Source organism: Crinia signifera, chromosome 4 (assembly GCF_055691185.1).
Source record: "Crinia signifera chromosome 4, ASM5569118v1, whole genome shotgun sequence".
In the NCBI taxonomy this organism is placed as follows: domain Eukaryota; kingdom Metazoa; phylum Chordata; class Amphibia; order Anura; family Myobatrachidae; genus Crinia; species Crinia signifera.
The window spans coordinates 230,979,922-230,998,513 of record NC_139220.1 but is presented as its reverse complement, the minus strand read 5'-3'; the positions used below and the strand labels follow the sequence as shown (position 1 = coordinate 230,998,513).

Sequence of the window (18,592 nt, the reverse complement as noted above, 5' to 3'; positions counted from 1 at the left end):
AATCACAATTAAGCATGTTGCTGAGATACATTTTTTTTTTCATTTGTTTATGAAATACATTCCTTGTCAAGCATAATTTCTCTTGGAAGAAGGATAGGTGCAGTTTTGCAGATAATAATGATTGATGCATATTTCACCACAAAAAAAAAAAGTTAAGTGTTATGTTCACCTCTAAATCACCCCTTAGGTAGAGAGATGCATCTGCGCAGCACCTACACACAGACAGAGCACCATCCTACAGTCACAATGGTTTGGTTTTCCAATGACATGTAATGCTGCAGGTGGGGAAATGAGAAGCCCCCCCATCCGCACCGCATAGTGGCGATGTGCAGGCAGAGCCCCGCGCTTTGCACTCAACCCCCGGACAGCCTCACAGGCGATTGCAGCCAAGAAAGGCTGAGCCTGCGCCTTAGTGGGAGCAGCCGCAGCTCCTGCTTGGTGTTTCTGGGCGGGTTCCCTCGCTGCCACTAAGCTTTTTATCTGCTTTATATTGTCCCTAACGGCCACTTTGTTCTATAAATTCTAAATAGCGTCTGTCCCCCCGCCACAAGGAACATGACACGAGCTGACTCGGGTGCACGCTGAGGTAACCCGGAGCCCCTGCTGCTAGCTCTCTCTCTGCTTGGGAAGTTTGCGCTCTGGGGGTAGGGGGCAGCGCAACCTTCCGCCTGCAGCGTAATGCTATTCGGGAGTACAGCGCATAGGGCTTAGCTAAGCTGTTTGCTGCAGTGTGTAAGATGAGTTTGCCTGTGTCTTCTCTCCTGTAGACTCCCAGCTGCCGCCTAATCTGAGGAGAGCTGTTATTTCTGTGTTTCTGGACAGGACCTGTTGGAGCAAGCAGATCGGAGCCAGGGAGTGAGGAGTGTGCCCGCCGTACTTTAGGAGAAGGAGCCGCTGTGCACAGCATCAGGATGCGGCTGGGAAGCCTGCTCAGGCTGGCTGCTGGATTTATAGTGTTCCTGCCCTCCAGTGCCAACCAGTCTGCTGACAAAGATGTGGCCGCTGTGACAGTAAAGGATGCCAGAGCCACCAGGGCTAAGAGGAGAGGTGGCAGTGCTGGAGCAGCGCATGATGTGCTCAAAGGGTAATTATTGCTTATTTATCTGCTGCTGCACACACATGCCATGTCCTGCTGCTGAGTGGGCTCTTCCTATGCTAGAAATGGGTGCAATGCATGAGCTGACACTCCTCTCCAAGAATTATTACATGTCACTTGTATTCTTCACTTGTGAGGCTGATAAACCACGTGTTACAGTACTAGCTGCAGTATAAGCACTCATGTATATGCACTAGAACTGCTTTCTGCATGTGCCTCTTGTTTTGTGTTGTATTGTTAGAATTGACAGTATCTATGTTGACACATATATGAGATTGCTACTTGTTATCACAGATTGATAGTAAGTAATCAGCAGGGTATTAAATACTATCTTGGTGCTCTTCCCTCACAGCTATCCAACTGATCTTTGTGTGATGACCTTTTACAATTGTCTACATTTAATTTAAATGGTTAACTATAGTATACCATGTTAACTGGCATTATCTATCTATCTATCTATCTATCTATCTATCTATCTATCTATCTATCTATCTATCTATCTACACCTAAGGCTTTGTATATAGACTGTATGGAGAGTATAATTGTACTTAAGTTACTTTATTTAGGGTTGGAAATGTCATTGTGGCTGGTTCAGTACAGTTTATCCATAGTAGATAGTACTAGATTATGCCACTTGATATCGTTTTATAAACTTGCCAGGGTACCACTTATTGTGCCAGATCTCTGCTGCAAATAAAAACGGTCATTTTTTTCTTAGCAAAGAGCTACTTAAGAATCCTTAAACAGATGCAAATGTTAGGCAAATGTTATGGTTTCCAGCCTTTAATCAGCAGGGTGGTTCTATATTATACAAACAGTGGGATTTCCATGCTGTATTATGTGGATTACAGACAGGAGAGGGGAGTGGTCCCCTACATCGCAATCTGAGCTCTGCTTCAGCGATAGGCATATACTTATATGATGCAATACATAGAATAGGGTTTCAGCACATGAGATTGACCTTTGCTGATTTAAATCACCACTTTCCAAACAGGCGCCAGTTGGAATTTATCTATTAGCCATTAAAGCATTTTCCTGCATGCCTACGTCAGTGCATCTGGAGGCAGCTGACCAGTTACATCTTAATAATAATTGATATGAATTTACAGTATCTGATATTTACTCTGGATTAAGTGTTATACATGGTGTGTAATATGCAATCTCTATTTGATAAATGACAGTTCATACTTTTTTTCTGAAATGGCTTCTTAATCTGTACATCCAAAACCAATTTGTAATATCAAATGATGCAGCATGTCTTATTATCCCAGCAATATCTTATTATGCCAGCAGTGTCGGGTCCAATATTATTGCCCTTCCCCAGAAACATAGTAGAGAAATCAAATAGATTGTATAAAAGCACATAGTGCTGAATATGGTACCTTGCATTAATATGATCACTGATCAATATATTGGGGCTGTAATGAAATTACTTCCCATTATAGCCAGCAATATTAAAGTACAGTACAGTAAGTTCGTTTTGGTACTTGTAGTTTGTGTTTACATTGGTTTGTGACCTGCTCAAAATGAATTTCCTGTTTAAATGGAGGTATTTCACAGGATATTTATCAAAGCTTATAGAGAAAGCTATGTACACACTGGGCGATATATATTGTTAATGATATGAATGATATCCATACCATTAAAGATATAATGTGCAAATCGTCCAGTGTGTACGTTAAAAATCATTACCGATGCTCACAGCCGTGGGTCGTTGATGCACATGCTGCTCAATCTGACAATATCATCAGTGATTGCATGTATGGAGCGGGTTACGTCAATGACCGATATTGTGAGTGATATCGGTATATGCAGTATAACGTTCTTCTGCGGGAATCACCGAGGGAAACGCCCAGTGTGCACCCAGCTTGAAAGATAAATGGCCAGATGCACTAAGCTTCAACAGTGATAAAATGGAGAGTAATAAACAGCCAGCCAATCAGCTCCTACCTGACATTTTTCAAACACAATCTGTGACATGGCAGGTAGGAGCTGATTGGCTGGCTGCTTATCACTATCCATTTTATCACTTTTGAAGCTTAGTGCATCTGGCCCAAAGTAACTATTCAACTCCAACTGCCATTTGTCAAACACAGTTTACATGTATGGTTTTTCAGTGTAAGTGATTGTAACATTAATATTTTCATGCTGTAACTAGCACCTATTGGCGCTATATGCTGTCCTGTTATAGTATTACTTTTTGATAATACTGCAAATATAAAATGTATACGTATAAATGAGATGCTCCAATAAAATCTCATGTAAATATTAAAATAAAAATTCCTGAAGGAGTTGTGGGTAAATCTGTGGCATAGTAGTGTGTGAATTTGTCATATTACAATGCTACTACAGTATGTAACCTCTTGACTGAGATTACTGTGGAGGATATTTTTGACAGTCTGTATTAAACTGACAGGATATAGAGCGCACATGCCAAAATATGTCAGCTATGTATGAGCAATAGTTTTACTCACAGATAACAATGAATTATTTTAGAGTGAAAGTATTTCTAAACACATTTGGTTAGTTCAAGATGGATATATCTCAACATACTTTAGCATTAATATTTGGAGTTCCTTAAACATAACATCAGTTTAAATTGTAGGTCACCAAAACACTCAGAATAACTTTGGAAGTTAGGCTCTTTTTGGGTTGAGAGACACATTACGGATGTGCTAATCTTAATATAATTGGACATTTTAAACACAAAGGCTGTTCGTGATATATAATATATTGGGAAAGCATTAACATAAAACAGTGTTTGATGGATTTCTTCACATTTGTTTATGAAAGCGAGTTTTGAGATATGTGTATATTTAACCATTAAAAACTAGGTTTCTCCACATTGTAAATCCTTATATTGAGGATATTATACCTGATGAGGTTGATGGCAAACTCTACAATGTACAACCTTTCACATCGCAAATGTTGGGTCGTATCCGGGATTTGGACATGGGTCTGTCCCAGGAGTAACACAGCATTTGGGAGGTGAAGCATCCCATAGCAACACGGCAATAAGCTGGGTCGCTGATGTCATCAGAGGGGCAGAGCGGCGGCACGTCATCGGGGGGCGGGGTAGGGGACAGCACTTGGAGCTGAAGCTGCCCACTCCCTATAGTGTGAATGGGACCTGGGTTGTTCGACTCGGGTTACCCATTTACACTGCCAATCAACCCGAGTAAAACCCTTCTTTTAACCCAGCTTGGAATGCCAGGTTACTGGACCTGTTTTTTTTTTTTTCAAATGTCCCTTTCACACTGCACAGTGACCCAGGTCTACCCAGCAACAACCTGGGTCGGACGCAGGTTATTTGTGTGGTGTGAAGGGGGTGTAATATTACTAAGTACTGCATTGGTGTCCTGCGGCCATAAGGTGAGCGGAGAGGTCATCAAACAGTTACGTCTGCATAATTGGTGTTTGCAATGCTTCTTTTATTACATGTAATAATGCAAGTACTGTACAAGTAAAGACACATAGAAAACCATGTTGTGTTTACATGTGTATTTTATAGCATTTTATACAAATACCTTCAGTGTGATTTATTTTTTATATAATATATATGTCATAAATAAGGATGTCATTATCTTGTTCAAGCCAAATGCATAGGTGAGCATTTAATAATCTAATTTAATTTACAATTGACTCCCATAGAGATAAATGTCTGTTTCCAGTTGTGCTGATAAATGTCAGATATACAAAAAAGTGATCTGATTTCAAGTAAAAACACATGTAAGAACATTACTTTATAATGTCTTATTTTGTACAATGAGTTTTATTTATGCATCCATTTATATGTTCTCAGATACCCTTGAAAACATATTAAATGAAAGGTGAAACGTCAGTGTGCACTGCCTAGGAGCTATGGTACTTCACTTGCGGAGGCCTCACAGTTCTAGAAAAATAGCTAAAGAAAAATAAAAGAATTCAAACTATTTACATTAAAACTACATTTTTCTCTGCGCTCAAAATTGATGAATAGATAAAATATACAAATATTTTATGAACGACACTAGATCATTATCATGTTAGAATCTCTGCCATTGTTGGCCTTATTCTGACCCACCCTGCCATCTTCATTCATTCTGAAGGCTAAAGGCAAGAAAGATCTTACCCTCCCTACACTGTTACTTTCCAGCTGTGCAATCTCTACACTGGATCACAAGCCCTTAATCACTCCACAACCACCCCACCCGTACATCTCTGACCTCATCTTATACCACAATCTCCCCTGTTTGCTCCAATCTGCTAATGATAGGTGTTTCTTCTCCCCCCTGATATCCGCATACAGCGCCAACTCCAAGACTTCTCCCATGACGCATTCAACTCCAAGACTTCTCCCAGGCTGCACCCAACTGACGCAATTCACTTCCACGCCCAATCTACTCAATCAGACTCCACTCAATGAAGCCCCCTGTTCATCATAGCTCACCAATCTCACACACACACACACACACACACACACACACACACACACACACACACACACACACACACACACACACACACACACACACACACACACACACACACACACACACACACCATCCTAGCTGTACAGTCATCTGCTATGCCCAGCACTTTATGTATCATGCCAGGGACATTTGGGGAGATGTAGTAAAGCTGCAGTGAGATAAATTGTAGAGAAAAAAGTACAAACCAATCAACTCTTAACTGTCATATTTCAAATATAACCTGTGACAGTTAGGAGCTGATTGACTGATACGTTATCTCTCTGCAGCTTATCAATCACTTTGATACATATACCTCTTGGTCATTGTTATAAATATATATATATGTAGATGAAGAAATGTATTACTGTGCATTGGGCCTAATTCAGATTTGATCGTAAGGACAAATTTGTTCTCAAAATGGGCAAAACCACGTGCACTGCAGGGGGGAATGTAACATGTGCAGAGAGAGTTAGATTCAGGTGAGTTATTTTGTTTCTGTGCAGTATAAATACTGGATGGTTTATGTTTACAATGCAATATAGGTTTCAGTTTCAGCACACCCCACCCAAATCTAAAGGGGCCTACACATGGGGAGATTTTCTGAGCGTTCTGAGCGATGCTAGATAGCTCAGAACGCTCAGCACTGTGTGCTGAGGGATCTGTCAGGGCCAGTGTTCTCAGGTGAGCATCCTGGATATTAATCGCTGGGTGATTGCGATGCCCGGGGCCGATGTAGGGGCATTTTCTAAGCGATCTAGTGAGATTGCTTAGAAAATGACCTGAAATCGCCCTATGTGTAGGCCCATAACTCTCTGCACATGTTATATTTGCCCCACTTGTAGTGTACATGGTTTTGGCCATTTTAAGAACAAATTTGCCCTGCGATGAAGCCTGAATAAGGCCCATTTTTTCATTGTTTTGTTTCCATGGAATCTTTTGCAATACCATATTTGCTAACTGACCTAATTTCAAGGAAATGTCCCAAATCCTGTATTCCTGGAAGTTTATGTAGTTTTTTTTTTCAATATCGACAGTACCAGATTCCTGGTTATGATGCTGAATGCAGTTCTCAGTATCTGTTCCTATTCTGTATCGTTGAAGAAGAAGAATTATAATATGAATAAATTCCGTTATGACCATTGGAGCAACTTTTCCAAATGATTCAGGATGCTAACATTACCATATTGCCCAACATCGCCCAGTGTTTGAGATGGCGAGATGTGGGGTTTGCTCCTGGGGTGTGAGAGTTCATAGATTAGGACAACCATGGCGCTCTCATCCTTTTTCACATAAAAATGCATTCTTATGGTATTCTGATGGAAATACCTCCAAATCTACTGCAAATAGGCAAGAGTGTCCTGATGGTGGTAATAGTCCCCTGCAATTGTGATTGTCCCACTGAAATCAAGATAGTTAGGAACTAAGCATTACTTCCTGCCATCCCTTTCCTATGTGTGCAAAATGCATTGCATAGACATGGTTAGTGCATAAGGCAACACACACTAGAAGATACTTTTCAAAGATATGCACAATAACGATTATCGTGGATATTGTCTAGTGTGTACGCACCATGGGCGAAATGTAATACGGTGCGATTTTTAGACATGTGCAGATGAATTTGCACATTTTCAAAAAAAATCGCACATGTAATAACGTGCGGATTGAGGTAAAATTCACAATATTTGAATCGGACATTTAAAATCGCGTCCAGATGTTTTCTCATGAAAAAAAAAAATCAAATCACAAATGTAATTAATGACCAAAAATCGCAAAACAGATAGATCAGGTTCAGCCTGGTGAGTTTGACAGAACCATACACAGATCAGTGAGATCTGCGCACGGTTCTGTCCCAAAAAATGTGTGAGTTAAAATGTAAAAAAAAAAATGCGTGCCCCCCCCCCCCCCCCAAATCAAATGGATCCTCCATATTTAAGAAACCAGCACCAGGCTCTTGGACTGGTCTTGGTTCCAAAAATATGGGGGAACAAAAACGTAGGGGGTCCCCCATATTTTGGAGGGGATATGGTCATTGGGTCACCAGCAAGTTGTTAGTCATTAGGTCAACACCATTAGGTCGACATGTGTCTAGGTCGGCATGCAGGAAAGTCGACATGAGTGTAGCCGAAATGGGTTAGGTTAATATGGGTTAGGTCGACAGTCAAAAGGTTGACATGGGGTTTTTCACTGTTTTTTGAGCCGACATGTGCCGACAGGCGGTATTTTATGCCCTACCATCCACTAGGGCGTGGCAGGAGAACAAAATAGTGTGCTGAGCTAGCGAGGCACCGATCCCGAAGCATGGCGAATGGACGTGGTGCACTTTAACCTGTGTCCATGTCGACTGTGTCGATATTCGGGTAAAAAAAACCCTGAAAAACACCATGTCGACCTAACCCATGTTGACCTAATGACCCTGTCAACCTTATGACCCTTCCTGCTAGTCGACCTAGACACATGTCGACCTAAGTGCATGTCGACCTAATGGTGTCAGCCTAATGACTGTCTAACAACTTGCTTGTGACCAACTGATCCACACCCATTTTGGAGTCAGCACTGGGCTCCAACAGTAATGACACAGCTGGTCCCCCGGCTGTCACTTGAGCACCGTGACTGGTCAGCCCTGGACAGGGCTTCACCAGTCCACGGCGATGGACGCTGGGCTGATGTTTGTAATAAATAGATACAATCATATTGCTTTTAACAGGAGAACTACAGGACCCAGCATAGGGGGCATTGATGAGCCCACTGGATCTCGTAGTTCACCTGTAAAAAGAATATGTTAATAATGAGACAAGACATCCAGAGCTGTACAACTATAATATCACCCCTTTTACACTTTAATAACATTCACACATACTCACCTGCTCCAGCATTCTCAATCTCTCTTTGCCACTGCTCACTCGCCACTGATAGCCCAGTGACGTCACAGGGTTTCTGTCTCGGCTACAGTGAGCGACGCTCACCCGGCTGCCAGCAGTGAGTGAGCAGTGGCAGAGAGAGGACAACGCTGGACCAGGTGAATATGTGTGAATGTTATTTACCCTTTGAGTGCCAAGTGAATTTGTCAAAATTGGTGTGAAAATTGCCAAGCAAACATTTTTAATTAATCATAATGACCTGTAATGTTTACCTTTTATATAAATAATATTTTTTTTCCACAAAATTGTTAATTTGAATTCATATAACAAATGTGAGCAACACGGGCAATTTTAGCCTATATTTTGTGCATCTCTCGCAGAGCTGTTCGCAAGCAAAGGGTTAAAGTGTAGAAGGTGTGATATTAAAGTTGTACAGCTCTGGATGTCTTGTCTCATTATTTGCACATTCTTTTTACAGATGAACTACGAGACCCAGTGGGAACATTAATGCCCCCCATGCTGGGTCTTGTAGTTTTCCCGTAAAAAGCAATGTGATTTTATCTATTTTTTTACACACATCAGCCTGGGGTCCATCGTAAAAAAAGCCGCAAAGTCCCGCCCAGGGCCGTTTCTAGACAATTTAGCTCCCAGGGCGAAGAAAAAAAAATGCGCCCCCCCCCCCCCCCAAATACATAACAGGGAGTAGAAGAAATTGTGCGCGCCGGAGGGCGCGCCGAAATAGGGGGTGTGGCTTAATTTAAAAGGGGTGTGTGGTTTAATATAAAGGCGTGGCCTAGCAGGAAAACAATTACCTTACATCACACTTTTGCGACCTGCATGACCAGACATTGGTTACTGCAGGAGTTGTCATTGTCCTCCCGCACTTAAGTTGGCGGGCTGAAGGCCACACAGTGACATAAAAAATATAAAGGCCCACACAGTGACCTAGTACGCCTCACAGATCAAGGCCAAACAATGACAGGCTACTTAAATCATTATACACTATTTATCCATGATGCCAATTACACATGACGCTGCACACCGTGATGACAATTACACATTACGTCGCACACCGTGATGACAGGTACACATTATGCCGCACACTGTGATGCCAATTACATATTACGCCGCACACCGTGATAAAAATTACACATTTTTGTTGCACACCATGATGACAATTACACATTATGTCGCACACCATGATGCCCATTAGACCCCACACTGTGATGCCATTACACCCCACACTGGGATGGCAATTACGCAAAATCCCCACACCATAATGCCCATTACACATTATGCCCCACGAGCCGCTGCCACAAAACTGATGCCGTTTACTAATATGCCCCCACAGTGCCAGATATGCCCCCACAGTACCACACATATATGCCCCCACAGTGACAGCTATGCCCCCACAGTGCCACACATATGCCCCCACAGTGCCACACATATGCCCCCACAATGCCAAATATGCCCCCACAGGTATGCCCTCACAGTGCCAAATATGCCCCCACAGTGCCACACATATCTGCCCCCCACAGCACCACACATATATGCCCCCACAGTGACAGCTATTCCCCCAAAGGCCACACATATGCCCCCACAGCGCCACAGATATATGCCCCCACAGTGACAGCTATGCCCCAACAGTGCCAAATATGCCCCACAGTGCCACACATATATGCCCCCACAGTGCTGGATATGCCCCCCACAGCGCCACACATATATGCCGCTACAGTGACAGCGATTCCCACACAGTGCCACACATATATGCCCCCAGTGACAGCTATGCCCCAACAGTGCCAAATATGCCCCACAGTGCCACAGATATATGCCCCCACAGTGCCAAATATGCCCCCACAGTGCCACAGATATATGCCCCCACTTTGCCACAGATATCTGCCCCCACAGTGCCAAATATGCCCCCACAGTGCCACAGATATATGCCCCCACAGTGCCAAATATGCCCCCCCACAGTGCCACAGATATATGTCCCCACAGTGCCACAGATATATGCCCCCACAGTGCCACAGATATATGCCCCCACAGTGCCAAATATGCCCCACAGTCCCGGAAGCAGCATACAGTGACTCACGTCTCACTCTCTGCGTCTCCCCCTGCTGCCATCGCCTCTGCTGCTGCCTCTTCTTCATCTTCCTTGGGGAGGGGAGGGGAGCGCATCGCATGTCTCTCCTTCCCCTTCACTGAGCTGTCAGCCATTCATACATCGCGGGCTGTTCTCCTGGCTGACAGCCCAGTGACATAGTGAGAGAGGGGAAGGAGAGACGCACGATGCGCTCCCCTCCCCTCCCCTGGGAAATTAATCAGCGGCGCCGGCGACGGACGGTGAGAGGCGAGCCGAGAGGGGGAGGAAGGGAGGCGGCGCTGGAGGGAGCTGCCGGACGCCCCGGCTGTTTATTAGAGACGGACAAGCCGTGCGGCGCCCCGGGCTGCTGCACGGCTTGTCCGCCTCTAGAAACGGCCCTGGTCCCGCCGCAAACATTAAAAGCCACGGACATCGGCATTACAGTAACAGCCTGCAGGGGAAGCTAGGGAAAGTCTCCCCTCAATCATCTGGTCTGCTCCCAAACCTCCAATAAGGAGTGTAAACTTTGCATTGGTCTTATTTACCAATTTTATTTTTACATTTATTTTATCTTATCTATATATATATTTTTCTTTATTTTCATCTCTATTGTTTCCTAATATTTTCACTTCATCTCATTCTCTCAGCATCCCTATCCCCTCCTCCCCATCCCACTTGTCCTCCCCCTAGTGCCCTGATGGCTAACCTTGACACTCCAGCTGTTGTTGAACTACACATCCCAGCATGCTCTGCATCAGATTTAGCATGGCCAAATAGCAAAACTGAAGCAGAGCATTCTGGGATGTGTAGTTCAACAACAGTTGAAGTGTCAAGGTTAGCCATCAAGGCCTAGCGCTTGATTCAAGTTGTGTCCGTAGGTACAACACCATCTTGGATGGTTGTGAGGTACATAAGTACAACTGCCCAATGAGAACAGGAAAGTATCTGTGTATTTATAGAGGATCCATCGTGATTTAACAGTGTAATACAATATTTCCATAGATCACTGGGCAATTTTATTTTCTTAAACGGGAAATGTTAGCTATAAAATCAGAGCAAGGTGTTGCTTTAGGAATTAGGTGTTTGTATGCAATTTGGGGTTTGTTTTAGAGCACACACTATTTTGTCCGGGAACACATGTGGTCTGTATCAGGGTCTGCACAACTTTCATGTGACTACGCAGCTCTAGTGATGAGACCTTGGAAGTACTTAGAAGTTATGTTTATGTTGGCCCTGAACTATATGCAGTGCTTAGAATCTCACTTTCAGTTTGAACTCTATTAACTGCTTTGCAGACAGAATGGGCAGAGGGGGTACTTGCATTTTTACAACAAAAAAGATATATATATATATATATATATATATATATATATATATATATATATATATATATACTAAATTAATGGGTCTAAATTGGACAAGAGAAAACATGATAATAGTAGATCAAACTAAATGTTGCTTTCTTATGAATTTCTGATTTTGTTAGTAATTCTACAGTTATGTATATAGGGGGTTATCCTGGTTGGTGGTACACCCGCCCCCCCTCGCAGCGTGTGTTCGCACGCAGGGCATGCAAATGGATGATTAACATAAACATCTATTTGCAGCCTGTGGGTGAACACCCACATCATTCGATGGTCGCCGACCACCGAATTATGTGGAATGTGCACGCATATCTAAGTGACTCTCAGGTCAGGTAGATTTCCGTGCACCCTTGGGAGGAAGTGGGACATCACTGGATGTCAGCTGCCCGCCTTCGGCACCGACGTCACGGCCCGAACAGTCTGTTCGCCGTGGCCGCACGCACCCGGCGTATGCACATGCACAGAAATATGTCTGCCCCCGGCATTTGCGGTATGAATGGTTTATTGGTAAAGCATAACTAATATGACAACCCGGGTCGCTCGGCACTACACTTGCCAACCCAGGAAAAAAGGCTGGTGTGAACGGGGTGTTACGCTTGCAGTGTAAATAGGAGTGCAGTGTTAATGTTATTGTGCTTTGCTATGAAGAACCAACTGCCTTATATATCTTGAAATTGTTGTTCGCAATTTAATATGTCACTGTGCCCCCAATAACATATCTGCCCCGCTCCCGATGACGTCAGCTTATTGCCGGGTCACTGTGCACCACAAATGCCTGTTTGATCCCAGGACGGACCCGTGTCCAAATCCCTCATTTGCAATGTGAAAGGGGTATACAATATAACAGACTGTGTATGCAGAAACCTTGCTCTACTGTACATGTGATCATGATGTGTCATCATGTGATGCCTCATATGAGCATTCTGAGTGGGTTTTGTTAATAGTATTCTCATTCCAGTAATAATAATTACTGCCCAGGGCTGTATTAGCCATACGACTGACTACTGAAACCTAGGGACCCTGCAGGACCCTGCAGGAACTAAAGTCCCATCAATTTTCTTTTTGCTAAGGCACTGTTAGGACCTGAAACCTTGGCTCCAATGGTTTAAGGCAGTGGTTTTCAACCTCTGTCCTCAAGGATCCCCAACAGTACATGTTTTCAGATAATTACTTCACTTGCGACTCTGTGTGGAGACCTGGAAAACGTGAACTGTTGGGGGTCCTTGAGGACTGAGGTTGAGAACCACTGGTTTAAGGCATTTGTGTGTAGCATGTCACACCTGTAGTCAGCTGAGGGTTGTCTTGAGACAATGAATGTTAGAGGAGGAGACAGCGTCAGAAAACTTTATTTCAACTGCGTATTGGTGTCGGTGTGAACACTGAAAGCGTAAATGATGGCATAAGCTGTGCTTCCCAAACATCAGCTGTTGTGGGGTGAAGATTATATTGCAAGGGGGGAACTGATATACCTGAAAGAACAGGGGTATGGCCATTCATTAATACGGCCCTGTTATTGTCCCAGATTTAAGCTCTTAGTGCCAGACAGTGATGAAAACAGAGCAAGCAAAACATACAGTAGGCATACAACATAGACAAAATAAATGCTGATGTTAAAATAAATTCCTATTCTGGAAGGAGCATACAGCCGAGTTGGCAGAGCATGTCCAAGAAAGTTCTTCTAGATCAGTGGTCCTTAAACTTTGTTCATACCCCATTAGTTGTAAGATTTCTTTTTTCGTACACCATGTCAATTATTATTGCAATTATTATGTACAGCACACAGGGATTATCATTTTCTTTTTGGGAGTAGCATGTTACGAATTAGCAATGCGTTTTCCAGAAACACTTGGTGTAATTACTAAGTGGCAGTGTTTTAAACCCAATACGATTGCAGCATTTTCCCACTGATTTACTAAACACAAGCTCATTGCAGTCCTCCTGCGTAACCTCTCCCTAGAATGAAAAACAGCCTGGATTTTTTTCCCATTAAAATGATAGAACCCCCAGATTTACGAATTGCTTTTTCCACTACCAATATTTCCATTGTCAGCCTCGACTTTATCCTTCTGCAGGAGTGATGTTTTATGTTGGAGATGGAGTATCTCTGGACTAAAGCTGCCCATACACTTGTGAGATATTAGGTACAATCATGTGTTTTCGATAAATTGCAGCAACAAATTGCATGGATCGCACACCAATTACATGTGTCACCCATGGCGATGCGTGGACACGCTTGTCGAATCTCGCATCTCAAGATATTATGTGCTGCACATAATATGTATCGCATCGCATGTGCTGTCACATGTGTTTTTAAACACATGCGTTTTATCGCAATGCTATGGGCGCTGTTTTGAACTAATTTCCTAGACAGTCCCATCCTGGAAGAAGGAGGACCTGATTTCACGCATGATTGTATTCACATCGAACGTGAAAAAAATCACTTGAGACGCGATTTATCGCTTAGGGAGCTTCAAGGGGAATCGTCACGTGATATCGCATTGCATACAATCGCACACATGTAGAGTATGGGTAACATAAATGTATATTTCCGTAAAAAAAGTCAGCAACGCAACATTGATTGATTTTCATTGTTCTGAATTCGTTCTGATCTCGATAAAAATAGTTGAGAATCAAACTTTTGTAAACAAATCCCCAGTGTAATAAGGTCAATGGCTGAGAAAGCATTGGCGCTAGCTCCTGAGCCATATTTACACACAAGGCCTAATTCTGTTTGGATCCGTCCCTGGCGTATTCCCTCCGGGGACAGATGGTGCAGCTCTGTGCATGCGTATGGCTGATTATGCGCATGTGCAGGGTGGCTGTGCAAACACCTTCTTCGCCGATCCGTTTGCACCGCTAGGGACGGGCACAGGAACCCCTGGGTATGCAGATGGGCCGATGCCTGCGGGGGGCTGGCAGTTGATGTCAAATGACGTCAGTGCTTGCCCCCTCGGACGGAAATAAAAGTCAGTTTAGACTGACTTTTATTTCCGAAGGGGAGAGAAATCATTTAATGGTCGGCGGTCATTGAATGATTTCTCTCCCTTTTGGCCGCATGCCAGAAAATGAGACACATCCGCTCGCATTTTACGGAGGGGATGCAGGCGGCATGGGGGTGCGGGTGTTCAGTGAGGGGGAGGGGCGTTAAGCCGTTTGCTAAGCATCGAACATCCGCAGCTTATTGAGTGGTAGTGTATCAGGCCCACAATCTATGAGCCCCAGTAAGATCCGTGTCACAGATCCCAGGAAGATCCGACACAGGAGCTACAATGGGGAAACAATTGCAGTTATTGAATACATTGTAGAACCTAAACATCCTTTTATTACTTTAGATTAACTAGTTGTGCCAAATTTACTACAGCCGGGCCTATACCAAAGATGGAAACGCAGAGAGCATACCTCTCAAACTAATCTAACCCAGAAAAATCATTTGGAATATGCACTTCTCTAATTGGCATTATGCTTTAGTTGACTTGTACCATTATTTTCATGTATTACTACAGTAAAAAATAAAATCTTGGACGACAGCTGTTGCGTTACATAACCAAAGGGCATCATCTGGTATTCATCACAATTCAGCTCCTTCCCAGATCTGTATTAAACTGTAACATTTCAGAATTCTTATTTAGTGAACACATTGCCCTTTTAACTTTGAAAATTCAGAAATTAGTAGTTAGGGGTATATTGTTTTTTTTAAAGTGTTTCAAAAGAGTTGACCAAAGTCATTACTGCTTCACAAAACTGCGGCCATGGGTTCGATTCTTACCTGGACCCTGTTTGCAGTTTGTATATTCATCCAATGTTTGCTTGGGTTTTGTTCGGGTTTTACCCGGTTTCCTCCCCCACAAATATACTTGTACCTTAATTGGCTCACAAACAAAAAAATAACCCTAGTATGCAAATATACAGTATGTGCCTTTCATGGGTAGACTAGATGGGCCAAGTGGTTCTTATCTGCCATCAAATTTTTCTAATGTCAGACAGGGCCAAACACCAATGAACTTATATAGATGTATAATTACTCATACACACACCCACATCAGTGTCTCAGTATGGCAGGGTGCACCTCCGTCTGCATACCTGCCCCAATAGTATGGCAGTTAGAAGCTGATTGGATGTACATTAGATATATCTGCAGCTAATTGAATGGACAGCGTGTTCAACTGGCTGCAGATTACCCCTGCACCTAATTGAATCACTCCTTCTATGTTTTTGGTAGCATATCTCTGAAATCGTAACGTACAGTATTTTTTGGTACTTTGTAAAATGCATAAATAACAGTACACATTTTGAGACTAAGTAGTTAACCAATAATAAATATCTGCCACTGTTATAATTGCATCAGTGTCCACTGTTGCAACTGTCTTTTTTATTTACCATGTACTTGTCCTAATTTGCATTTGTACTGTAAATCACAATCTTTCTTGTATTGTTCTTTGCTCATCTATGTATTGTCACTGCGGAACCCTTGTGGCGCCATATAAATAAACAATAATAATAATCGCATATAATCCAAGTTACTAAATAGCATACGTAGACCTAATAAGTCAGATTTGTAGAGTTCCAGATGAAGGCTAGAAGATTTCTAATTAAAAGTCTGTAGTGTTAATTATACTTTAACTGAATCTTAACCAAAAGGATCTGAGCGATTGTGATCACTCAATGATCATTAATTGTTTGATTAATCATACAGGGCCAGATATACTATAGTGCAGGCTTGCCTACCCTCCCGGAATGGCCGGGAGCCTCCCGAAAATCGGGTCTGCCTCCCGGACTTCCGGGAAGGTGGTCAAGTCGTCCGCTTTTTGTTCATAGCCCACGCTACCCCCATGCCCGCCCCGCTGGTTTAATTAGCGCAAATTGCGGGTCCGCGGTGAGGAATTGCGGCATTTCGCCTCATTTAAGCCCAGCACCATCTCCGCGGCCCGCGAATCACAGAGTTTTCCGACATGGGGGGCAGGGCCAAGTGATGTCAGCAATGCCCCCGCCCCCCTGACGTGTTTTGGCCCTCTGGGCTTCTCCCGGAGAGGTGAAATTTAAAGTAGGCAAGTATGCTATAGTGCCACAATAGCTTTTCCTGCTTCACCTCTTAACTGAGGCGAAGCGTGAAGCAATAGCACTGAGATTTAGGAGCATCTCAGTTGCTGGGGTGCGCAAGTGAATAATCCCCCTCAGGAGATCCCTGCCAATCCCAGCGAGCATGTGCATAATCTCACAACCCTCGCAAGTTCACACATGGGGGACTACTTCTCCCCAAAACAGAGGCTCATACATCTAGGGGGTTATTCTGGTTCACTCACAAAGGCAAATTCAGCAAATTCACTCTCAGATGGACAAAACCATATGCATACATGCAAGACCCCCCCCCCCCCCCACACACACACACACACACACACACACACACACACACACACTCCACAGTTATGGGGAGGAATGTATGTACTGTATTTACTTTAGAATGCTTAATACATAAACATACTGTACAAGATACAGTGATGTAAGTACATACCTCCCAACTGTCACACTTACCGCGGGAACGTCCCGATATTCGGGGACGTTCCCGTGTCCCGCCCGGGGCCGCCATTGTCCCGCGGTGGGGGGGACAGTTGGGAGCCCCCCAGCTTGCCAAGAATAGACGCTGTGCGACGAGCGGCGAAAACGGGGCGTGGCCGGAGTTCGCGTCACCCCGTGTTCGCGTCACCCCCCTTTTCTCAAAGCTGCGCCCCCTTTTCGCGAACGTCCCGACCTCTCAACTTCAAAAGTTGGGAGGTATGTAAGTATGTTCTCTGCATTTATGATTAAAAAAATATTCTATTTATAAATATCCATTTATTTATTTGATGTCAAACAGCATGTGCTTAGGTTGCAGCAGAATCAGTGTCAGTTTATTCTTAATAAACTGTGGTTTGACAGACTGTATTGTTCATTGTACAGCCGATTAATGTTCTTTCCTTCTCTGCAGGAGTCCTTGTCAATACAATTCCAGCTGTGAAGCTGAGTGCGCCTGTTATCCCCACTAGGAGGCCCGTTATATACACATGTATGACTTTAAATTAGATTATACTTCTATAAATTGACATGGAGTCAGTTATGCCTTATAAATGATCGCCCTTTTAAAACATAGGGCCCAATTCAGGATCAGTTGTAATTTTGATAGAATTCTCAAAATTATAATTGCCGTCACTACATAGTGTGTGTGTGTGTGTGTGTAGTGGGGGTCAACCAAGCACAGGAAAGCCTGCCTGACTCGCTGTGTCCCACCCTGTGAGGCAAATGCAACATTTTAACTCGCCCATTAAGGGTAGCCCCCAGGCTCTGCAGCCTAGATTCGAAGTAAGTTGCGGAGCAGACATTTTTTGGGTCTGCCTGTGAAGTCATACACCCGGCGTTCCCCCCACAAACGATTCCGACACACCTGCATTGCTTGGACCGCTCCGAAAATACACTCGGTTAAAGTCTTAAGGCCCCCATACTCTATGCGGATCAGAAGAAATCAGGTCAAATTATCACAAATTCAATGTGTATGAGATCCGATCTGAGGTGCAGTCCCAGGTGCATCGGAGTCAGAGGTCGAACAGGCTGCACATAAGATAAGTCGTATGTGTAGCCGTCAGCAGCACATTGCGGGTACTTTTTAGCACCCGCGAAGTACCACATCCAAAACGAGCCGTAGGTGTGTGCCAGCAGTGCAACACCGCTGGCACACACCTACTGTATCTGCCGAGCGGGGAAGCATCGGG

At 43.7% G+C, this 18,592-nt stretch overlaps 1 protein-coding gene across 3 annotated transcripts in view; it reads left to right on the top strand.

Annotated features, from left to right (window-relative positions):
- Positions 1 to 435: 435 nt before the first annotated feature.
- The window catches only part of FBN1 (fibrillin 1), a 228,663-nt gene continuing 210,506 nt past the window's right edge, over positions 436 to 18,592 (top strand). For 2 of the 3 annotated variants that reach the window (XM_083183937.1, XM_083183934.1), the window contains exons 1-2: positions 436 to 586; positions 768 to 1,084. In XM_083183937.1, the coding sequence (XP_083040063.1) occupies positions 912 to 1,084 (173 nt within the window). In that variant the 5' untranslated portion in view covers positions 436 to 586; positions 768 to 911. The remainder of the gene's footprint in view (positions 587 to 767; positions 1,085 to 18,592) is intronic. The other variant, XM_083183935.1, reaches the window with a different exon arrangement.